Source organism: Callionymus lyra, chromosome 14 (assembly GCF_982586985.1).
Source record: "Callionymus lyra chromosome 14, fCalLyr1.hap1.1, whole genome shotgun sequence".
Classification (NCBI taxonomy): Eukaryota; Metazoa; Chordata; class Actinopteri; order Syngnathiformes; family Callionymidae; genus Callionymus; species Callionymus lyra.
The window spans coordinates 7,839,438-7,859,063 of record NC_141831.1 but is presented as its reverse complement, the minus strand read 5'-3'; the positions used below and the strand labels follow the sequence as shown (position 1 = coordinate 7,859,063).

The 19,626-nt window shown below is 37.3% G+C and overlaps 2 protein-coding genes across 5 annotated transcripts; one reads left to right on the top strand and one right to left on the bottom strand.

Annotated features, from left to right (window-relative positions):
• The first annotated feature begins 163 nt into the window (after window positions 1-163).
• Window positions 164-6,707, top strand: tpte (transmembrane phosphatase with tensin homology). 4 transcript variants are annotated; one of them, XM_087807103.1, is made up of 19 exons: window positions 166-331; window positions 481-556; window positions 641-718; window positions 786-833; window positions 1,568-1,729; window positions 1,969-2,088; window positions 2,169-2,268; window positions 3,264-3,327; window positions 3,394-3,458; window positions 3,520-3,580; window positions 3,648-3,729; window positions 4,862-4,950; window positions 5,034-5,095; window positions 5,152-5,232; window positions 5,322-5,427; window positions 5,496-5,593; window positions 5,663-5,758; window positions 5,818-5,888; window positions 5,948-6,707. In XM_087807103.1, the coding sequence occupies exons 1-19, from the start codon at window positions 214-216 to the stop codon at window positions 6,048-6,050; spliced, it is 1,680 nt and encodes a 559-aa protein (XP_087663229.1). In that variant the 5' UTR covers window positions 166-213; the 3' UTR covers window positions 6,051-6,707. The 4 variants fall into 4 exon arrangements, with proteins under 4 accessions (XP_087663232.1, XP_087663229.1, XP_087663231.1 ...); XM_087807105.1 differs by lacking the exon at window positions 481-556 and having other exon boundaries at window positions 167-331; XM_087807104.1 differs by lacking the exon at window positions 166-331 and having other exon boundaries at window positions 338-556.
• Window positions 6,708-9,561: 2,854 nt separating this feature from the next.
• Window positions 9,562-17,065, bottom strand: smpd1 (sphingomyelin phosphodiesterase 1). Its single transcript, XM_087807681.1, has 9 exons — window positions 16,952-17,065; window positions 16,545-16,776; window positions 14,930-15,250; window positions 13,530-13,810; window positions 13,295-13,468; window positions 12,079-12,250; window positions 11,949-12,025; window positions 11,627-11,772; window positions 9,562-10,270 (listed from the first exon to the last, which is right to left on the bottom strand). Exons 2-9 carry the CDS (start codon window positions 16,746-16,748, stop codon window positions 9,879-9,881), a joined length of 1,767 nt encoding a protein of 588 aa, XP_087663807.1. The 5' UTR covers window positions 16,749-16,776; window positions 16,952-17,065; the 3' UTR covers window positions 9,562-9,878.
• Between the last annotated feature and the right edge of the window lie 2,561 nt (window positions 17,066-19,626).

The following is a 19,626-nucleotide window of genomic DNA, read 5'->3' as shown; positions in this document are numbered from 1 at the left end:
TTAACATCATCTATTTTATTCATTTACTTCGTTGTTCATTTCCAAGCGTGTGTTCAGTGAAAAGACATTTGTGCTAATAGAAAACAGATGTGGAGAAGGAAGGGCCTCAGCTCTGCTCTTTCTTCAGCTCTGGTGAAAGTGAACAGACCAACAGGAAGTCGGAAAAAAAAAGAAAGAAAAACGACTACGTTAACAAAAAATGCGGAATAGTGGATGGATCACGAACTATTCTCTCGGTTAACCTTTGAACCGTCTTCCTTTTTTTCTTTTTTTTTTGACTTTACAACAGTCACAAGACTAAAGTGTGGTCAGTCTTTTTTCCTCCTGTGCGGTGAGTCGATTTTCGGTTGTTAAAGGTTAACTTCTGCTGAAGACTTGAAACTTTGTGTCTAGATTTAATCCTTTTTTTAACCGTCTTTTTTACTTTTTTAAATTTAAATTTAATTTAGCCAGGAAAGTAATTCAGCTTTTCTTTTAAAGACTGCAAAAAAACAAAACAAAACAGCGAGAAGATGTCGGTTTATTTCGACCCAGGGTCAGATTCTGGAGTCAATGGGTAAAAATATCATCAGTTCACGCGAGTAAACGCGTTGTTTACGCGTCAATAATACGACTTTTTTATTTTGTTGGGTTTCTAAAGGAATATAACAAAGATGGAAGACGCGAAAGTGGAGATCGATGATGGGAAAGAAGACGAGGAACCTGAGACTTTGGTCAAGTGAGTGGAAAATAAACCAGAAAATGTGATTAACCAGCAGTTTTGACGTGTTTTGGTTTTTTTGCAGTAATGTCCGGAAAATGCTGACGCCTTTTGTTATGTCGTTTGGATTCCGGTAAGATTTGTTTTTAACTTTATTATTTTAGTTTCATTTATTCTGGTTTGTTTTATACTATGTCATTTGTATTTATGTATATTTTAAATATTTGTTTCTTATTACAATTGCAAAAAATACATTTTCAATGAACTTTTTTAATGTAAAATTTGTTTACAATCAATCAGTCCATGTTATAGAAGGACATTTAACCTTATCGGAAAATTGAATTTAAGTGTTTTAAACGTTTTTTTAAGCATTGAATATTTTTCTTAGAATAATTGAATTAAACTATTTCAATATTACTGTAAAAGTAAATGGTTAAAAAAGAAATGCATATTTTTAACGCATATTTTAATATTGTAATTTCCAATAATAAAAAAAAAACAACACTTTAATAACTTAATAAAACTTTAGTAAATATTTTTTAATTTATAAGTATTTAAAATTCAATATTGTCTGGTGGCATGATTAAACATTTTTGTATTTAATTTTTAAATGCTATGAATTTTAATATATTTAATTTAGAAAATGTATTTTTGAATTATTGGAATTAAAATGATTACAATAAGTATAAAAATAACATATATACATATAATACACAAATTATTGAATTATTATTATTATTTTTTAAAGTAAATGCTTTGAATAAAAAACAACAACATTTTAAACGTTGAATTCAACATGGTTATGTCGCTAATATACATCTATATGCTGCAGTTAAATAAATGCAAATGTCATAATTGGTTCCTCAGGGTGTTCGGCGTGATCCTGATCCTGGTAGACTTCGTTCTGGTCATCGTGGATCTGTCTCTGCCCAAGAGAAGCCGAGATCTGGGGAACGCGTTGGAGGCCGTGTCGCTCTCCATCTCCTTCTTCTTCCTGCTGGACGTGATCCTCAGGGTCTACATCCGGGGGTGAGGAAACAAAAACCAACCGTCTTTACGCAACTCTGAGTGACAGAACGCCGAGTCAGCAGCTCTGTTTATCGTTTTGACCAGGAAGTGGTCGCCGGGCAGGAAGTAGAAATGGTTTTCGGGGAAGTGTGTTGTCACTAACTTTCTTGCTTAAACATCGACTCATCATCATCATCATCATCATCATCATCATCTTCATCATTATTATTATTATAGACTCAAAATCTCTTTGTTCACAGGTTCAAGACTTACTTCAGCTCCAAACTCAACATCGTGGACGCGTGTGTGGTGGGGGTCACTCTGGTGGTCACCATGATCTACACCTTCTCGGACCTGTCTGGAACCAACCTCATCCCCAGGTACCCCCCGCCCCCCTGATCAAGACCCTCCCCCCCCAAACTGAGGGTCTGAGAGTTCTGAACCAGTTGATCTCGTGCAGAGTCGTGTCGTTCCTGCGCTTCCTGAGGATCATCATCCTGGTCCGGGTCTTCAGACTGGCCGCTCAGAAGAAGGAGCTGGAGAAGGTCACCAGGAGAATGGTGAGATCGCCGTGACGACCAGCTCAGACCAGGGGTCTCAGTTCATGTGGCCCACATTTTACACAAAGCCACATTAGCCGAAAGAAGGAAGGAACGAACAACTAAAGAATTCATGTGACTGGAAACTTAAAAAAGAAAAAAAGAAAAAAAGGACATCCGAGAGTAATCTTAATTCTATTATATTTAATTTCATTTATAGACTAATTTTATTAAGAAATTAAATAAAAGAAACATTCTATTCTTCATATATTTTTCAATTAAAAATATGCCATAGAATAAGTTGTAAAATATTTCATATATTATATAATTTAATTTAAAATAATAATTAAAAAAATAAATGAAAAGACATACATTTATGTGTTATTATGATCACTGAGTTTATTAAAACTATTTTATATATATTTATACAAACGTTTACGATTTAAACACATCTTATTGATGATAGAGTAGAAATACAAAATGTGTTCATTTATTTACATAACTAAAATAAACATTATTCTTTATTATATATTGTAGAAATTGTTGCAAACTATTAAACTATTGTTTTAAAATATATATATATACTTAGTTTAAGTCATATAATCTTTGTCGCTGCATATATTTGTGGGGTTTCTTCAGATTATTAAAAAAAAACAACATACATTTTAGTATTATTTAATCATAAAGTTCACCAACGTTTGTTTATATTTTGCAATATAACCTTTTATTCATGATAAAGTAGAGAATAAAAATACAATATTTTACACACAACTCAAGTTTAAAAAAAAACGAAAGAAATCTTTATCTTTATGATCATTTTTCTCAGAGGAACCGTTGGACAATAGATGACTAATGTTTTATGTGATTCTCGAGCAGTAGTTTCAGTTATAACTCACATTCCTCCTACATTTTACGACACAGACGTAAACTCACCGCCGCTTCCATCGCAATGCCTCCCTCTAGCGTCCGTGAACCGGAACTTCTGCTCTACTGAACGTTTGAATTTTCTTTCCTAGATTTCCGAGAACAAGCGACGATACCAGAAGGACGGGTTCGATCTGGACCTCACCTACGTCACAGGTGTTTGTCATCATTTTTTTTTTAACCTTTGACCTTTTTAATCCAACACCCGTCAATGTGATCCAGATCGCGTCATCGCCATGTCGTTCCCGTCGTCCGGGAAACAGTCTTTCTACAGGAACCCCATCAAGGTTTGTTCCGTCGTTACCGTGGCGATCCACGGAGCTATCATGTTCACTCTCTCTCCCGCAGGAGGTCGCACGCTTCCTGGACGCCAAGCACGAGGGCCACTATAAAGTTTACAACCTGTGCAGTGAGTGAACTTCTTCGTCCTCCTCCTCCGACATCCCATAATGACCTCATCGGACTCTTGTTTGCAGGCGAGAAAGGCTACGACCCTCAGTTCTTCCACTACAGGGTCGAGCGAGTGTTCATCGACGACCACAACGTTCCTTCGCTGGAGTGAGTAAAGCAGGTCGAACTCACACGAGGGTCGAACAAAAAACTGTTTTTATTCCAACAATAGAGCTGAACTATATGTGATACAACAAAATCAAATAGTGATTTAGTCATTGTATAGTTCAGTGGTGGGTCAATACATTCAGGGGCCACATTTAATACAGGGGCCATCACGCAAAATTAAAGAGTAAAAGGCAAAGTATTTGTGTCTAAACAAACACAGGTTTGTAAACAAAAATGGCAACAACACCTGTTATTATTATGATTATTATGATTATTATGATTATAATAAAATATTTTATTAAATAGTGGCTTAGAAAATGAAAATGCATTTCTTTACACAACTAAAATGAAAAAAACAAAATGTTATTGTTTAATATATTGTAAAAGTTGCACTGGATTGCAAACGTTTAAAACAGTTATTTTTAAATATATAATTTTTGCTGTTGCTGCATGTTTGTTGTGTTTTTGAGAAGACATGCATTTGTGTATTCTTTCGATCATCGCGTTTACTAAAACAATTATTTTTGTATATACATATATACAGTATATATACAGTATGTACTGTATGTATGTATGTATGTATGTGTGTGTGTATATATAAGTCAAACTATTTAAGAATTAAAAATCAAGCTATAAAGATGATTTTATTGTCTTTAATGTATCTTTATTTAGAAAAAAAGTAACTTTTTAAAATATTAACTTTAATTCATTTTTTAATACTTAAAAACAAATAAAAACTGAGGAAAAAAGTCCTGAAAGAAAAACCCCTTATACCCCTATTCTAATTAGTTTGTAGTTTATATTGCAATAAAGTTTATTAAAATAAAAAATATTCATTATTGTATTGAAATTAAACCTCAAGCCACTAGATGGCAGCAGTCCAAAGATAAAGGAACAATTAAAATCTCGTGAGATTCCAATGATGACTGAGGACGAGAGGATACAGTGCAGCTTTTAAAGCTGATGTTTGGACATATTTTGGTTTGAAAACAAATGAAAGCAGTTACGACTTTGTCAAGAGTCATGTGGTCTGTAAATACTACAACACCAGAGTCAAGTACTCGAACAATACTACACACACATATTGGTCACAGTATCAACATGAATTTACTCCGAACCGTCTGTGTCACAGAGACATGCTGAAATACTCCAAGAGCGTGAGGGACTGGATGTCGGCCGATCCCAAGAACGTCATCGCCATTCACTGTAAAGGCGGGAAAGGTGAGGATCCGAGTTTAAGAGTCACATGATCCTCGTCGGTACGGTAACCAACCCCCCCTGCCCCCCACCCCATCCATTCACAGGTCGCACAGGTACGATGGTGTGCACGTGGCTGATCGACAACAACCAGTTCGAGAGCGCACAGGTGCGACACGTTCGTTTCTATTTTTGGAAAATGTCGAACTTTTCCTTCTCTTTCAGGAAAGTCTGGATTATTTCGGGGAGAGACGGACGGACAAGAGCCAGAGCTCCAAGTTCCAGGGCGTGGAGACCCCGTCTCAGGTACACGAGTGTCCGACCGGGGCCCAGTACCTCAAAGGAGGTCAAAGGTCATAGGTCATACAAGATCTGTGTGTGTGTGTGTGTTTCAGAGCAGATATGTCGGATATTACGAAGTCATGAAGACGCGCTTCGACAGGCAGCTTCCTCCGCCTAAGAGCCTTCGGATCAAGAGCATCCGGATCCACTCGATAGCAGGTGGGTACCCCAAAAAAAAAAGGGTGTTACTTTAAGGGGGCGCGGCGTCTGAAAGTGATGCGCCTCAGGTGTGGGAAGAGGCGACGGCAGCGACCTGAGGGTGAAGATCATCGTCAGGAAGGAGCTGGTGTTTCACTGCGTCTGCGCCAAACAGGAGAACTGCACGGTAAGAGTTCGGGGTTCGACGTCCATCTTTTCTTTTTTTCCGATGGGTTCACGAGATGTTTTCGTTCAGGTGTTTCCCGACGCCGGCAACAACGCCGCCGTCATCAGCCTCCAGAACGGACCCGTCGTCGACGGAGACGTGAAGGTCATGTTCGAGTCCAGCGCTGTGAGTGACTTGAAATCTCTTCTCCTTCGACCTCTCACCCCTAATGCCTTCCTTTCCAGGGGCTCCCGAAAGGATACGAGGACGTGCCCTTCTACTTCTGGTTCAACACGTCCTTCGTGAGCGAACACAAGTACGTTGACTCTGTAAAATGGTGCCGTGGCATCGTTGACCCGTTGTTCTTCTGTGCAGGTTGTTTTTATCCAGGGACGAGCTCGACAATCCACACAAACCCAAAACCTGGAACTTGTACAAAGAGGATTTCGCCGTCACAATGTCGTTTTTGGACCCTTAATAAAAGCCACCCTTGCAAAAAAAAAACAACACTGTTTTGATACGACTTGGACAAGAAGAATTCAAGAACTGAGTATTCTAGGCATTACAATCTTGTTATTTCAGTAGATTTGAGCCTAATGGAGAGAAAAATACACTTAGCAATAGTAATGTGTATTGTCAAGAATCTGATGATACGATATGTGTCACAGTACATGGGCAAGGATACCATATATTGCAATACTGGAACAAGGATATATTTGTAGTATTGTCCAGTACTTGACTCTGGTGTTGTGATAGTGTAGTAACAAGTATATATGTGTAGTATTCTCTAGTACTCTACTGGTGTTGTGATCGTGTAGTAACAAGGATATATGTGTAGTATTGTCCAGTACTTGACTCTGGTGTTGTGATAGTGTAGTAACAAGTATATATATGTAGTATTCTCTAGTACTCTACTGGTGTTGTGATCGTGTAGTAACAAGGATATATGTGTAGTATTGTCGAGTACTTGACTCTGGTGTTGTGATAGTGTAGTAACAAGGATATATGTGTAGTATTGTCCAGTACTTGACTCTGGTGTTGTAGTATTCACAGACCACATGACTCTTGATGAAGTTGTAACTGCTTTCATTTGTTTTCAAACCAAAATATGTCCAAACATCAGTTTTAAAAGCTTCTGGAGTCACTGTATCCTCTCGTCCTCAGTCATTGGATCACGCAAATACACGCAAAATATAAACAACTTTCTAAAGAAATTGTATTTTAGCATCGTCATTAGCATTGTCAGCACATTAAGGGCGTTTGTTGTAAAGAATCTGGTGCTACGACATGTATCACAATACTGGGTCAACGATACTACACTATCCCTATATATCTCAATATATATTGTAGCAAGGATATATGTGTAGTATTGTCGAGTACTTGACTCTGGTGTTGTAGTATTTACAGACCACATGACTCTTGACGAAGTCGTAACTGCTTTCATTTGTTTTCAAACCAAAATATGTCAAAACATCAGCTTTTAATAGCTGCTGGAGTCACTGTATCCTCTCGTCCTCAGTCCATTGGATATTAAAGAGACAAAGAAAAGTTAGTACACGCATAATATAAACACCTCTCTAAAGAAATAGTATTTTAGCATTGTCAGCACATTAAGGGTGTTTGTCAAGAATCTGGTGCTAGGATACAGGGTCAACGATTCTACACAATATATATTGTAACAAGGATATATTTGAAGTATTGTCGAGTACTTGACTCTGGTGTTGTAGTATTTACAGACCACATGACTCTTGACGAAGTCGTAACTGCTTTCATTTGTTTTCAAACCAAAATATGTCCAAACATCAGCTTTAAAAGCTGCTGGAGTCACTGTATCCTCTCGTCCTCAGTCATCACCGGATTTCATTGTTCTTTCAGCTGCGGAGGACGCAATGACTGCTGTCATCTAGTGATTGGAAGTTAAATTGTGACAAATTAATATGAATTGTTAAATGTTAATATTTTAGTATTTATACTAAAAATATAAACCATGACTGATTTCATAGATGATACACTAAGCAAAATATTGCCGTATATTACAGAGTCCACTAGATGGCGTCTTTGATTTTCCTTTGTGCTAATGAAACATTACCTAATTTTGTTAGACTGATGGCGCCACCTACTGGCCTCTCAACAGGACGCTGGACATTTTGCTGCAACGCAAACGACCGCAGAGTACGAAACTCTTGGGTCATCCTACCTGCAACGCCATTTCCAAACACAAGTTGTACTTCTAGTTCTTAAATCAGTCGCAAGATCCACGGCCAACTCAAGACCTAAGTTTGTTTTTACGACCATCCTAATTATGACACCATTTGTAACCAGGCAAAGACAACTGCTCTTCAATAATCTTTATTGACAATAGATATTTGACAAATGTACATGAGAACAGGTGTTCATCCTAAAGAGCTCGTGTTCTGGACCAGCAGTGGTGATGACTGAGGACGAGGGGATACAGTGACTCCAGCCGCTTTTAAAGCTGATGTTTGGATATACTTTGGTGATGACTGAGGACAAGGGGATACAGTGGACTCCAGCAGCTTTTAAAGCTGATGTTTGGACATATTTTGGTGGTGACTGAGGATGAGAGGGTACAGTGACTCCAGCAGCTTTTAATGCTGATGTTTGGACACATTTTGGTGGTGACTGAGGACGAGAGGATACAGTGACTCCAGCAGCTTTTAATGCTGATGTTTGGACACATTTTGGTGGTGACTGAGGACGTGAGGATACAGTGACTCCAGCAGCTTTTAAAGCTGATGTTTGGACATATTTTGGTGGTGACTGAGGACGAGAGGATACAGTGACTCCAGCAGCTTTTAATGCTGATGTTTGGACACATTTTGGTGGTGACTGAGGACGTGAGGATACAGTGACTCCAGCAGCTTTTAAAGCTGATGTTTGGACATATTTTGGTGGTGACTGAGGACGAGAGGATACAGTGACTCCAGCAGCTATTAATGCTGATGTTTGGACATATTTTGGTGGTGACTGAGGATGAGAGGATACAGTGACTCCAGCAGCTTTTAATGCTGATGTTTGGACACATTTTGGTGGTGACTGAGGACGAGAGGATACAGTGACTCCAGCAGCTTTTAATGCTGATGTTTGGACACATTTTGGTGGTGACTGAGGACGTGAGGATACAGTGACTCCAGCAGCTTTTAATGCTGATGTTTGGACACATTTTGGTGGTGACTGAGGACGAGAGGATACAGTGACTCCAGCAGCTTTTAATGCTGATGTTTGGACATATTTTGGTGGTGACTGAGGATGAGAGGATACAGTGACTCCAGCAGCTTTTAATGCTGATGTTTGGACACATTTTGGTGGTGACTGAGGACGAGAGGATACAGTGACTCCAGCAGCTTTTAATGCTGATGTTTGGACACATTTTGGTGGTGACTGAGGACGTGAGGATACAGTGACTCCAGCAGCTTTTAAAGCTGATGTTTGGACATATTTTGGTGGTGACTGAGGACGAGAGGATACAGTGACTCCAGCAGCTTTTAGGGCTGATGTTTGGACATATGTTGGTTTCAAAACGAATATTAGGCACGATATCAACATGAATCTACTCTGAGTCTGAACCTTCTGTGTCACAGAGACTTATACTAAAAATATAAACCATGAATGATTTCATAGATGATACAATATCTAAGCAAAATATTGCCGTATATTACAGAGTCCACTAGATGGCGTCTTTGATTTTCCTCTGTGCTAATGAAACATTACCTAATTTTTTAGACTGATGGCGCCACCTACTGGCCTCTCAACAGGACACTGGACATTTTGCTGCAACGCAACCGACTTCTAGACAAACGACCGCAGAGTACGAAACTCTTGGGTCATCCTACCTGCAACGCCATTTCCAAACACAAGTTGTACTTCTAGTTCTTAAATCAGTCGCAAGATCCACGGCCAACTCAAGACCTAAGTTTGTTTTTACGACCATCCTAATTGTGACACCATTTGTAACCATGCAAAGACAACTGCTCTTCAATAATCTTTATTGACAATAGATATTTGACAAATGTACATGAGAACAGGGTTTCATCCTAAAGAGCTCGTGTTCTGGACCAGCAGTGAAACGTTAACGTCATGAAGACAAAACTAAAGTGCAAAGAGGAAACTGACGATACACAGTTGAGGGTTCCGTCCGCCCTTTAGCAAGGCACTGGAAACGGTCTAGCAAGACATTCTTTGGTAAACTTCTTCTTCTAAATACTGTCGATCGAAACGATAAGTTTCCCGATATAAAGGATTCATAGCAGCTTCAAGTTCAGTTTTCTTCTTCGGATCCTGGGGGTCAGCAGAGCGTCTTCCTCCAGGTGGAAACCGTGGAACTGGTCCCGTTGCACTGCACGAAGCTCCTCAGGTAGCACACGGCGGCGTCTCTGCAGGCGTCCTCGCACGGCTCCGACACGTGACCCTTGTGCTGGAGGTACCAGAACTTCCGGAAGAGCCCGTCGTCGACGGCGAAGGCCTTGGTGAGCGCCTCGCAGGCGGCGGGCAGGAGGGTCGGGAGGCCGTACGCCTCGGTGGCCCGGTACAGCAGCGTCCAGCGCGGGTCCTCCTCCGGCTCCGAGGGACTCCCCGGCTTGTGGTTCGCCTCCGTGAGGTTCAGGATGAAGGTCTCGTGGTCCAGGACGAAGCGGGAGCTGCTCGCGTAGTTTCCGTCCACGTAGTAGACGCGATAGCCTGGAGGAGGATGAGTCATGAAAACTATTATAGTAGATCAGAGATATAGCAATATTGATTTGTTATATTATATATTGAAGCTGAAACTTCTTTTTTTTTGTTAATATAATTTAGTTTTATAATTTCTATTTTATTAAACAATTGAAATAAATAATTTCCCTTTTGAATGGTTCAATTTCTTTTTTAAATAATAAAATTAAAAAAATTACATTTGAATATTACTTTCGTAAGATTTATTCATTTTAAAGTTTTGTACACACAAATATCTGATATTTACTATACTTTTATTTTATTTTTTTTAGATTTTACTACGAGATTAAAGTTGTATAAAATACTTCATTACGAGATTATATAATTACTCTTGTATGCATTTTTTACGACTAAATTCTTACGAGAATAAAGTCGTACAAAAATACTTTATTTAATAAGAGCTGTTATATAATCTCGTACTAAAGTATTTTGTACAACTTTATTCTCGTACTAAAAGTATTTTTTTTACGAGAATAAATGTATAAATACTTTAATGAAAGTTATACAATCTTGTACTAAAGTATTTTTTACGACTTTATTCTCGTGAAAAAATACTTTTAGTACGAGAATAAAGTCGTACAAAAATACTTTATTTAATAAGAGCTGTTATATAATCTCGTACTAAAGTAAAGTATTTTTTTTACGAGAATAAATTTATAAATACTTTAATGAAAGTTATACAATCTTGTACTAAAGTATTTTTTACGACTTTATTCTCGTGAAAAAATACTTTTAGTACGAGAATAAAATTGTACAAAATACTTTAGTACGAGATAATATAACAGCTCTTATTGAATAAAGTATTTTTGTACGACTTTATTCTCGTAGTAAAAAACTAAAATAAATGTAAGTGGGCCCCAATACTCCTAGTTGTAGATATTCAAAAATACATTATCTAAAGAAAATATTTTCTAAATTAATTTTAAGAAGTTTTGATACAATACTTCTACCAGACTATACCACCATTTATTTATGAATTATTGGAAGTAAAATATTTAACCCTGTGAAGAAACGCATTCATTTAAAGTTTTTCTTCAAATACAAATTTAAAAAAAAATTCTCAACCTATCAATACACAAATTATTGTATTTAATAAATACTAATTCACCTGTTGAATATAGAAAGTATTGAAAGAAAATGATTCAAAACTTTCAAATTAAACGTTTTTAAATAAAATAGTTTCAACATTCAGAAAGTTACATTTAATGATCTAATCTATTCAGTATTCTGAGGTCAACGATGTACTTTAACATTCTATAAAACACTTCTGCTTCAGAGAGATGATGATGATGATGATGATGATGATGATGATGATGAAGATCTCACCTGGATTGAGGTTCACGTAGGTGGTCACGCTGGGCGCGATGAAAGCCACTCCTATTGGCCGAGACGAGTCGGTCTCGTCGTACGTCATCTGGTACTCGTCCAAGTGCGTGTGTCCGAAGAACTGTCCGCTGATGGTTCCCTCGTATCTGCAGCCACGTCAATCATTGACATGACTATCAAGCGTCCTTCAGTAACTAATCTCTTATCTTTTATGTTTCAAAGATGCTTCCGTTTGAAGATTAGCATCTTTTAAGCGAGAAATTTAGTGAGGTTTTAGTTCTGCTGGTAAATCTAGGAGGTTTGTAGCATTAAGAAATCTAACCTGTTCACGATGTGATGATAGTTCCAGCTCCAGGAGGCCAGACACAGACTCGGCGGGATGTGACCGATGATGTGAACCTGAAGTGAGACGAAGGTCAATAAACAAACTGGACCGACTGGACAAACCTCACCTTCTCTCCCTTGTCCTCGCTGCTCTGGAGGACGTGCACCAGCCACTGCAGCTGATTGGCCGGATCGGTGGAGTTGACCATCAGCCAGAAGTTCTCGCGGGCGCAGAAGTTCATGTTGAGGGACACGACCCGGAGACCCTTCTGGACCTCCACGGAGTAAAACCCTGCATACCTGGAGGACACATTAATCTTTAAAGCCTCCTGTGGTAACCATGGCGACCACAGCTCCACCATTGTGTCGTACAACCATTTTTTTTCACCTTTAAACCCCTTAGTAAAGTATTTTGTACACCTTTAATCTCATAGTAAAGTATTTTGTACGCCTTTAATCTCATAGTAAAGTATTTTGTACGCCTGTAATCTCATAGTAAAGTATTTTGTACACCTTTAATCTCGTAGTAAAGTATTTTGTACGCCTTTGATCTCGTAGTAAAGTATTTTGTACGCCTGTAATCTCATAGTAAAGTATTTTGTACACCTTTAATCTTGCAGCAAAGTATTTTGTACGCCTTTAATCTCATAGTAAAGTATTTTGTACGCCTGTAATCTCATAGTAAAGTATTTTGTACACCTTTAATCTCGTAGTAAAGTATTTTGTACGCCTTTAATCTCGTAGCAAAGTATTTTGTACGCCTTTGATCTCGTAGTAAAGTATTTTGTACGCCTGTAATCTCATAGTAAAGTATTTTGTACACCTTTAATCTTGCAGCAAAGTATTTTGTACACCTTAAATCTCGTAGTAAAAATATTTTGTACGCCTTAAATCTCGTAGTAAAAATATTTTGTACGCCTTAAATCTTGCAGTAAAAGTATTTTGTACGTTTTAAATCTTGTAGTACAAGTATTTTGTATACCTTTAATCTCGTAGTAAAAGTATTTTGTACGCCTTAAATGTCGTGGTAAAAGTATTTTGTACGCCGTTTTAAATCTTGTAGTAAAATAATTTTGTACATCTTTAATCTTGTACTAAAAGTATTTTGTACAACTTTAATATCGTAATACAAGTAATTTGTACGACTAATCTCATAATAAAAGCATGTTTTACGACTTTAATCTCGTAATGAAAGCATTTTGTCCAACTTTAATCTCGTAATAATTATTTTGTACGACTAATCTTGTAATAAAAGCATTTTGCATGACTGTAATCTCATAATAAAAGGATGTTTTACATCTTTAATCTCGTAATGAAAGTATTTTGTCCGACTTTATGACCTACCTGAGGGTCTTTAAAGCCTCCTCTGGTAACCATGGCGACCACAGCTGCGCCATGGTGTCGTACAACCAGGCGGACGAGCGGTTACCGCGCACGAATGGCGGCGGGAAGCTGTTGACCGGGGTGCTCTCGTGGTTCCCCACCGCAGGATAGACGGTGACGTTCGGACCAAGATGTCTGGACACAAGCGAGCGTAAAAAAAATACCCTTCACTCGAGAACTAAACCTATGATGTTACTTCTGGACCAGCTTGGTGATGACGGTGAGCTCGTTCAGCTGCTGCTTCCTGGTCTGGGACCAGACGTTGTGAGCCGGGATGTCCCCGGTCCAGTAGACCCAGTCCCAGGGTCCGGCTTTGGCCACGTTCTCCATCATGTTCTGCACGGTTCTTAACGGCAGGTCGCACTTGCTGTAGGTCCCCCAGTAGCCGGCCCCTCGATGCTTCCAGCTGGGATAGCCGGAACCTTTGCGGCAACACAGGGGCTCCTTGCAGTCGGCGGCGGTGCCGGTTTCGTACTCCTGTGGGGGAGGTGGTTAGTGAGCAATACTGTCGCTTACGAGGAGTGTGTTCTGACAAGAATCTAGCGATATGCGTCATAGGTTTAATGTCCTCTACAGCTAAAGGAACAAAAAAATCTCGCAGGATCCTGGTGATAACTGGGGACGAGAGGATACAGGTTGACTCTTGACAAAGTCATAACTGCTTTCATTCGTTTTTTCCAAATCAAAATGTGTCCAAACACAAGCTTTAAAATCTGCTGGAGTCACTGTATCCTCTGGTCCTCAGTCACCATTGAAAAACAGAATAAATTATTTTTAGAACGATTTATTAATTTTAAATTCCTACAGTGCTTTTGAATATCAATACAGTATCTTGAAATATATAAAATATTGCCATACATTGCGTCAATATTCTAATAATATCTACAATACAGGGGCAACTATAATATACATTGTGATACTGTAGTAACAAGGATACGTTTGTAGTATCCAGTCCCTCACGCTCTTGGAGTATTTCAGCATGTCCCTGTGACACGGACGGTTCAGAGTAAATTCATGTTGGTATTGTGACCAATATGAGTGTGTACTATTGTATTATATATATTAGACTCTTGACGAAGTCGTAACTGCTTTCATTCGTTTTTAAACCAAAATATGTCCAAACATCAGCTTTAAAAGCTGCTGGAGTCACTGTATCCTCTTGTCCTCAGTTATTGGCGGGATTTCATTGTTTCACTAGCTGTGGGTGAAGTAATGACTGCTGCCATCTAGCGGCCAACCGTTTAATTGCAACACCTTGAAGTTTCCCATGGTAATTGTAAATAAAAAGTTTTTTTATGCAGAAATAAAACAATGAAAATAAATGATTTGAAAGGCGATAAATATCTATTTTTTTAAGAAAATGGATTGCTACAGTACTGTTGAATATCAATACAGTATCATAAGAAATATTACTAAATACAAGTGGATCCATTTCGTCGCATCCCTGAACAGTCATCCTACACGCAACACCATATTTAGCAATAGATTTATTGGAGTCATAGACACTGATGAGTTATTCAAAATATAAATATTAATAAAAAAAAAAAGAATACTGTTGAATATATTCATGAAGTGCTTCGTTATTTTTCTCCTCACCTTGTCCCAGTGGATGTCGGTCAGAAACAAAACCCGATTCTGAGGAGAACCGGGTTTGGGGGGTGTTGGCGGCGTGACCTTGGGTTTGGGGATCTTGGTCAACGTGACGTTCCAGGAAGCGTAGATGTCGTACTTTCCGCAGGACGGTCCCACCAGGAGGCCGCAGGCTTCGGTGGGCCACAGCACCGACCGCTGCAGAGCCCGGATGAAGTCGTCCCTGAACAGCTCGGTGATCTGGAGACAGACCTCCCTGTCGGCCAGATGCATGTCCACGCAGGCCCGGCCCACCGCCCACGCCACTCGCTCCTCGTTCGTCTCGCTCTAGGAGGTGAACCATGGACGTGATCAGTGGATATACAGGTAATAATTAAGGCACTTTTTTTTTTTCCACTTAATGTATAGAAACAAATCAAGTTTGTTTTGTCGTCTTCAGGTTAAAACATGTTTAACGCCTTCGAATATGAACAATAAATAAGTTTGTGGAGCTCGTCTTCAACTTCCTGTAGCACGTCAAGACGAAACCAGAACAATAACACAATCATATTTGAAATCTTGATTGTTCATTATGCATTTTTTCCCTTTTTTTCTATAGCATTTATGAAATAAAGCATCTTACATCCCTTTAAATGGACTTGTACACTTCATTACGTAATAAATACAAGGTTGTAAGTAACTAAAATTTATATAGCGCTTTTCTAGACCAGGGTCACAAAGCGCTTAAACAGTCAAAACAATACTGAATAAAATGTATACTAAAAAGATCAAGATAACACCGAGACAAACACAGGAGACTCAGAAAAATCAAGGAAAAGCCTGAACAAATAAAAGTGTCTTGGATTTTAAAGCTTATCCTGAAAGAAACTGGCAGCCAGTGAAGAGATTTAAGGATCGGGGGAAATGTGAGTTCTTCTACTAGAGCAGGTCACGTTTAAATGTATTTATTTGGAATGTCGGGAGAGCTTTAATAAAGGAAAAAATAAGGTTATTTATGTCTTAAGCTTGAAACATTGTTAAAAGAGCACATTTTAGGTAATTTCAACAACAATTATTAGCAAAATTAATTGTTTTTTTTGGTAGAAGTTGTACTTTACAAAAAAATGTTCTTTCAGCAACAGAAATAATTTGAAATTGATAAAAACTAATCTCAGCTGTAGTCTCCTTTTATGACAAAAAAAATAAAAAACCCGTTTTTATGATGTAAACGGAACTTACTGACTTCTCACTTCAAACGAAGCAAAGACGAGCGCATTGACCACTTCCTCGTTCCTGTTGCAAAAGATTGTTCCACAAGTCTGTCAACGGTTTTCTTCTACCGTCAGTAAACAAGTCTCTTGTAGAATAAAAAAAAAAAAATCCCTAAAATAGAAACGTTGCAGAAACTATTGAGGAAGTGTCTGATGTTTAAAACATGAGCAGGAGATAACATGATAAAAATAGACATGTTGCAAACAAAAACAAAGTCAAGTTGCTCATAAAATACATGCAAGATGAACTTTGAACGCTTATCTACACTTTTCTCATTTTAAAGAGTTTTTTATGTTAAGCTGATAGAACCAATAATCATAAAAATCATCCTTTTATATTCCTTTTAACCTGAAAAAAAGATGAATTTTACCATGAGAGCGATGTCAAGGATGGTGAAGATGGCTTTGCATGCGGGGCAGCTGAGGTTCTTCCAGTTGAACCCGAGACCAGGATGAGCCAGAGAGTTCAGGAGCAGGACTTTGGTCTCAGGGGGGTCTGCAGGGCGACAGGAGCAGAACCACAGCGAGGACAACAACAGCAGCAGCGATGCTGACCTGCTGAGCTGGAGCCACATTGTCAAAACACCGGCTTCTCTTCACTTCCTGTAGAGATACAAACACAAAGACGAATGCTGGGTTGAATAACAAAAACAATGAAGAAGTCAATTCCTTTGATACAAACAACAACAACAAATTAGCAACATTTGGCTAATCATATTAGCCGAATATAGCTACTATATTAGCATCATCGACTGCTTAGGAAGAGAAAAAAACGAACCTTATTCCGGTGTCTGTGGCGAATGAACGTCAACCTCCTGCAAATGAAAGTAAACAAGAGTGAAAGTCGAGCTGGTGCGTTTCCAGAACCGTCCACCAGCTCGAAAGATTGTTGTGTAACTCACTTCCGGCTTTTGAGGGAGTCTCGCCGTCACCTGACGCGTCACGTGACCATCGCTTGCGGAAGCTCTGTGTTTTTTTGTTTTGTTTTGTTTTTTAAAGCGTTTTTAACACGTTGTTCTGGTTTTAAAATCTTTACATTTAAAATACGGAGAGCTTTTATTCAGAGGTTTGTATAACCCAAAGTACATTGTATTTTTGTTCGTAGCTGTTTTGTTTTTAATTATTTTAAATACATATTTATTTGTATATAAATCTATTATTTCCCACAACTAATTTGATATATTTCAAGACATTTGACTAAAATATTAAATTTGTAATATTCGTATATTACACATCAATATTTATTTATATATAAATCTAATATTTTATCTATGCATTTTCTTTGTCATTAAAATATATCATAACGATTATTACCAGCGATAATTTAATACTTAAAAAAATATATTTCATTACTATGTTTATAATATTTTTATTTTAGAAGCACTAATGTTTTCGAAAATAGATCCTTTTTTTGTTTAATTCACAAACGGATCAATTCTGCTTTTATTCAGAGGTTGGTATAACCCAAAGCACTTCTTGTATTTTTGTTCGTAGCTGTTTTGTTTTTAATTATTTTTAAATCGATATTTATTTGTATATAAATCTAATATTTTTCATGCAACTAAGCTGAAAAACGTTATTTTTGTTAATTAAATAAAAATATAACCATTATTCCCACAACTAATTTGATATATTTCAAGACATTTGACAAACATATTCAATTTCCTATTATTGTTATATTTTACATCAATATTCATTTGAATATATATTTAATGTTTTTCATGCAATAAAGTGGAAAAAGTGCATTGTCATTAAATAATAATATGACGATTGTTCCCACAACTAATTTAATATCTTTCATGACTTTTTAAAAATATATAAAATTAGTATAATTTGAATGTTTTTATTTATTATGGAATCACTAATGTTTTCGAATAAAGATCCATTTTTTTGTTTGTTTGTTTCATTCACAAACAGATCATTTCTGTTTTTGAAACCCCTTCTTTATTATTAACTTTATATCAAAGAGACTTAGACATCTATGTCACTAATGAATATACGCACACAACTTATAATATACAAATACATTTATACATATATATGTTTATAGAATTTTAAGTAGAAGTTTAAAAAATATATATAAATATTAAATTGTTCTCTAAAAAGTAGCAGAAGCTGCTTTTTTTAGATGTCAGATTGGAAGGTATTGAATAAAATATTAACATGATATTAATATTATGTTTGACTGTATTTGACTGATTGATTTGAAACAATTGTGAATAATTGTGTTAAACTTTTAGGAAGCTGGAGAAGAACCACACAACCCAGGCATGACTAATGGAAACAAGAACGTTGTTTGAATCATTTTGTTTTCATTTTAAACTACACCATTTATTTGATTTAATCTCCATAATTCGGTAGATTTTCCATTAAATATAAATACATAACAAAATATTCTTTATTGAAATAGGAGTGACAGGATTTACTCAACTCAACTCTTAAATAAAATGGAAACTTTACACTTTCTTAGTTTCAAAAATGTAGTTCAACATCTGGACAATCCTTCAAACATCCACTCGATCAAAAACTCCTTATTCGAGGTCATAACAGAGAAAGGTATTCTAGGAATGCAGACGGCGACGAAAGCCAAGTCGGTGTAAACCACCGTCTGAAATATGAAGTTTGTGGTTTGACTTCGACACATTTTTGTTCTTTTGCGAGACTATTAATAACCAATTGACTCGATTATTCTGCTTTTCCGTGAAAGATAATCTCGTTCTTAAGGAGCAGTTCGATCCCATCAGGACCCTTGCCTTCTTTGTACATAAAGAGAGGAAGAGTTGACGCCATAAAAGGTTTCACAGATGTCGAAGATTCCTCAGATATTACCTCTTTTGAATCACATGATGTCACTTTTGCTCTTTTAGAAAATACAAAGCCTTGTATTACCTTAAGAAACATATATTTTACGTCTGTGGAGCACGTCCTCTTAATGATTCTCTTTATGATTCGTTATTTTTATTATTAAAATGAGTGTGTTTTTGATTTTGTTGATGAATTTCTTTTCTTTTCTACACACTACAGTATAAAGTTTTGTCACGTTTAAATTAGAAAATTAACTGATATTTATTGGGAATTATGGGAGAACTTTAATGGAAAAAAAAGGTTATTTATTTGTAATTAAGCTTGTATAAACACAGCTATTATTGGATGTATGGAGGGATAGTTAGTTAAACTTTATTGATCAAGTTGAACAATTGAAACTGAATTGTTTTTTCAGCAAATGAATTAAACAGCTTAATAGCACGAGGACTGAATGTATTGTCTATTAGTCTATTAGTGTTGCATCATGGGAGGAGCATTGGTGCTCCATGTGTTCACTGATGACAGTGTTGCATCATGGGAGGAGCATTCGTGAACTTATCCCAATGAGATTTTAAAGCCAAAATAAAGCTCAAGAAACTCACATATTCGATTGTTGCTCATATAATATCCAGCGTATCAAGAAATAAA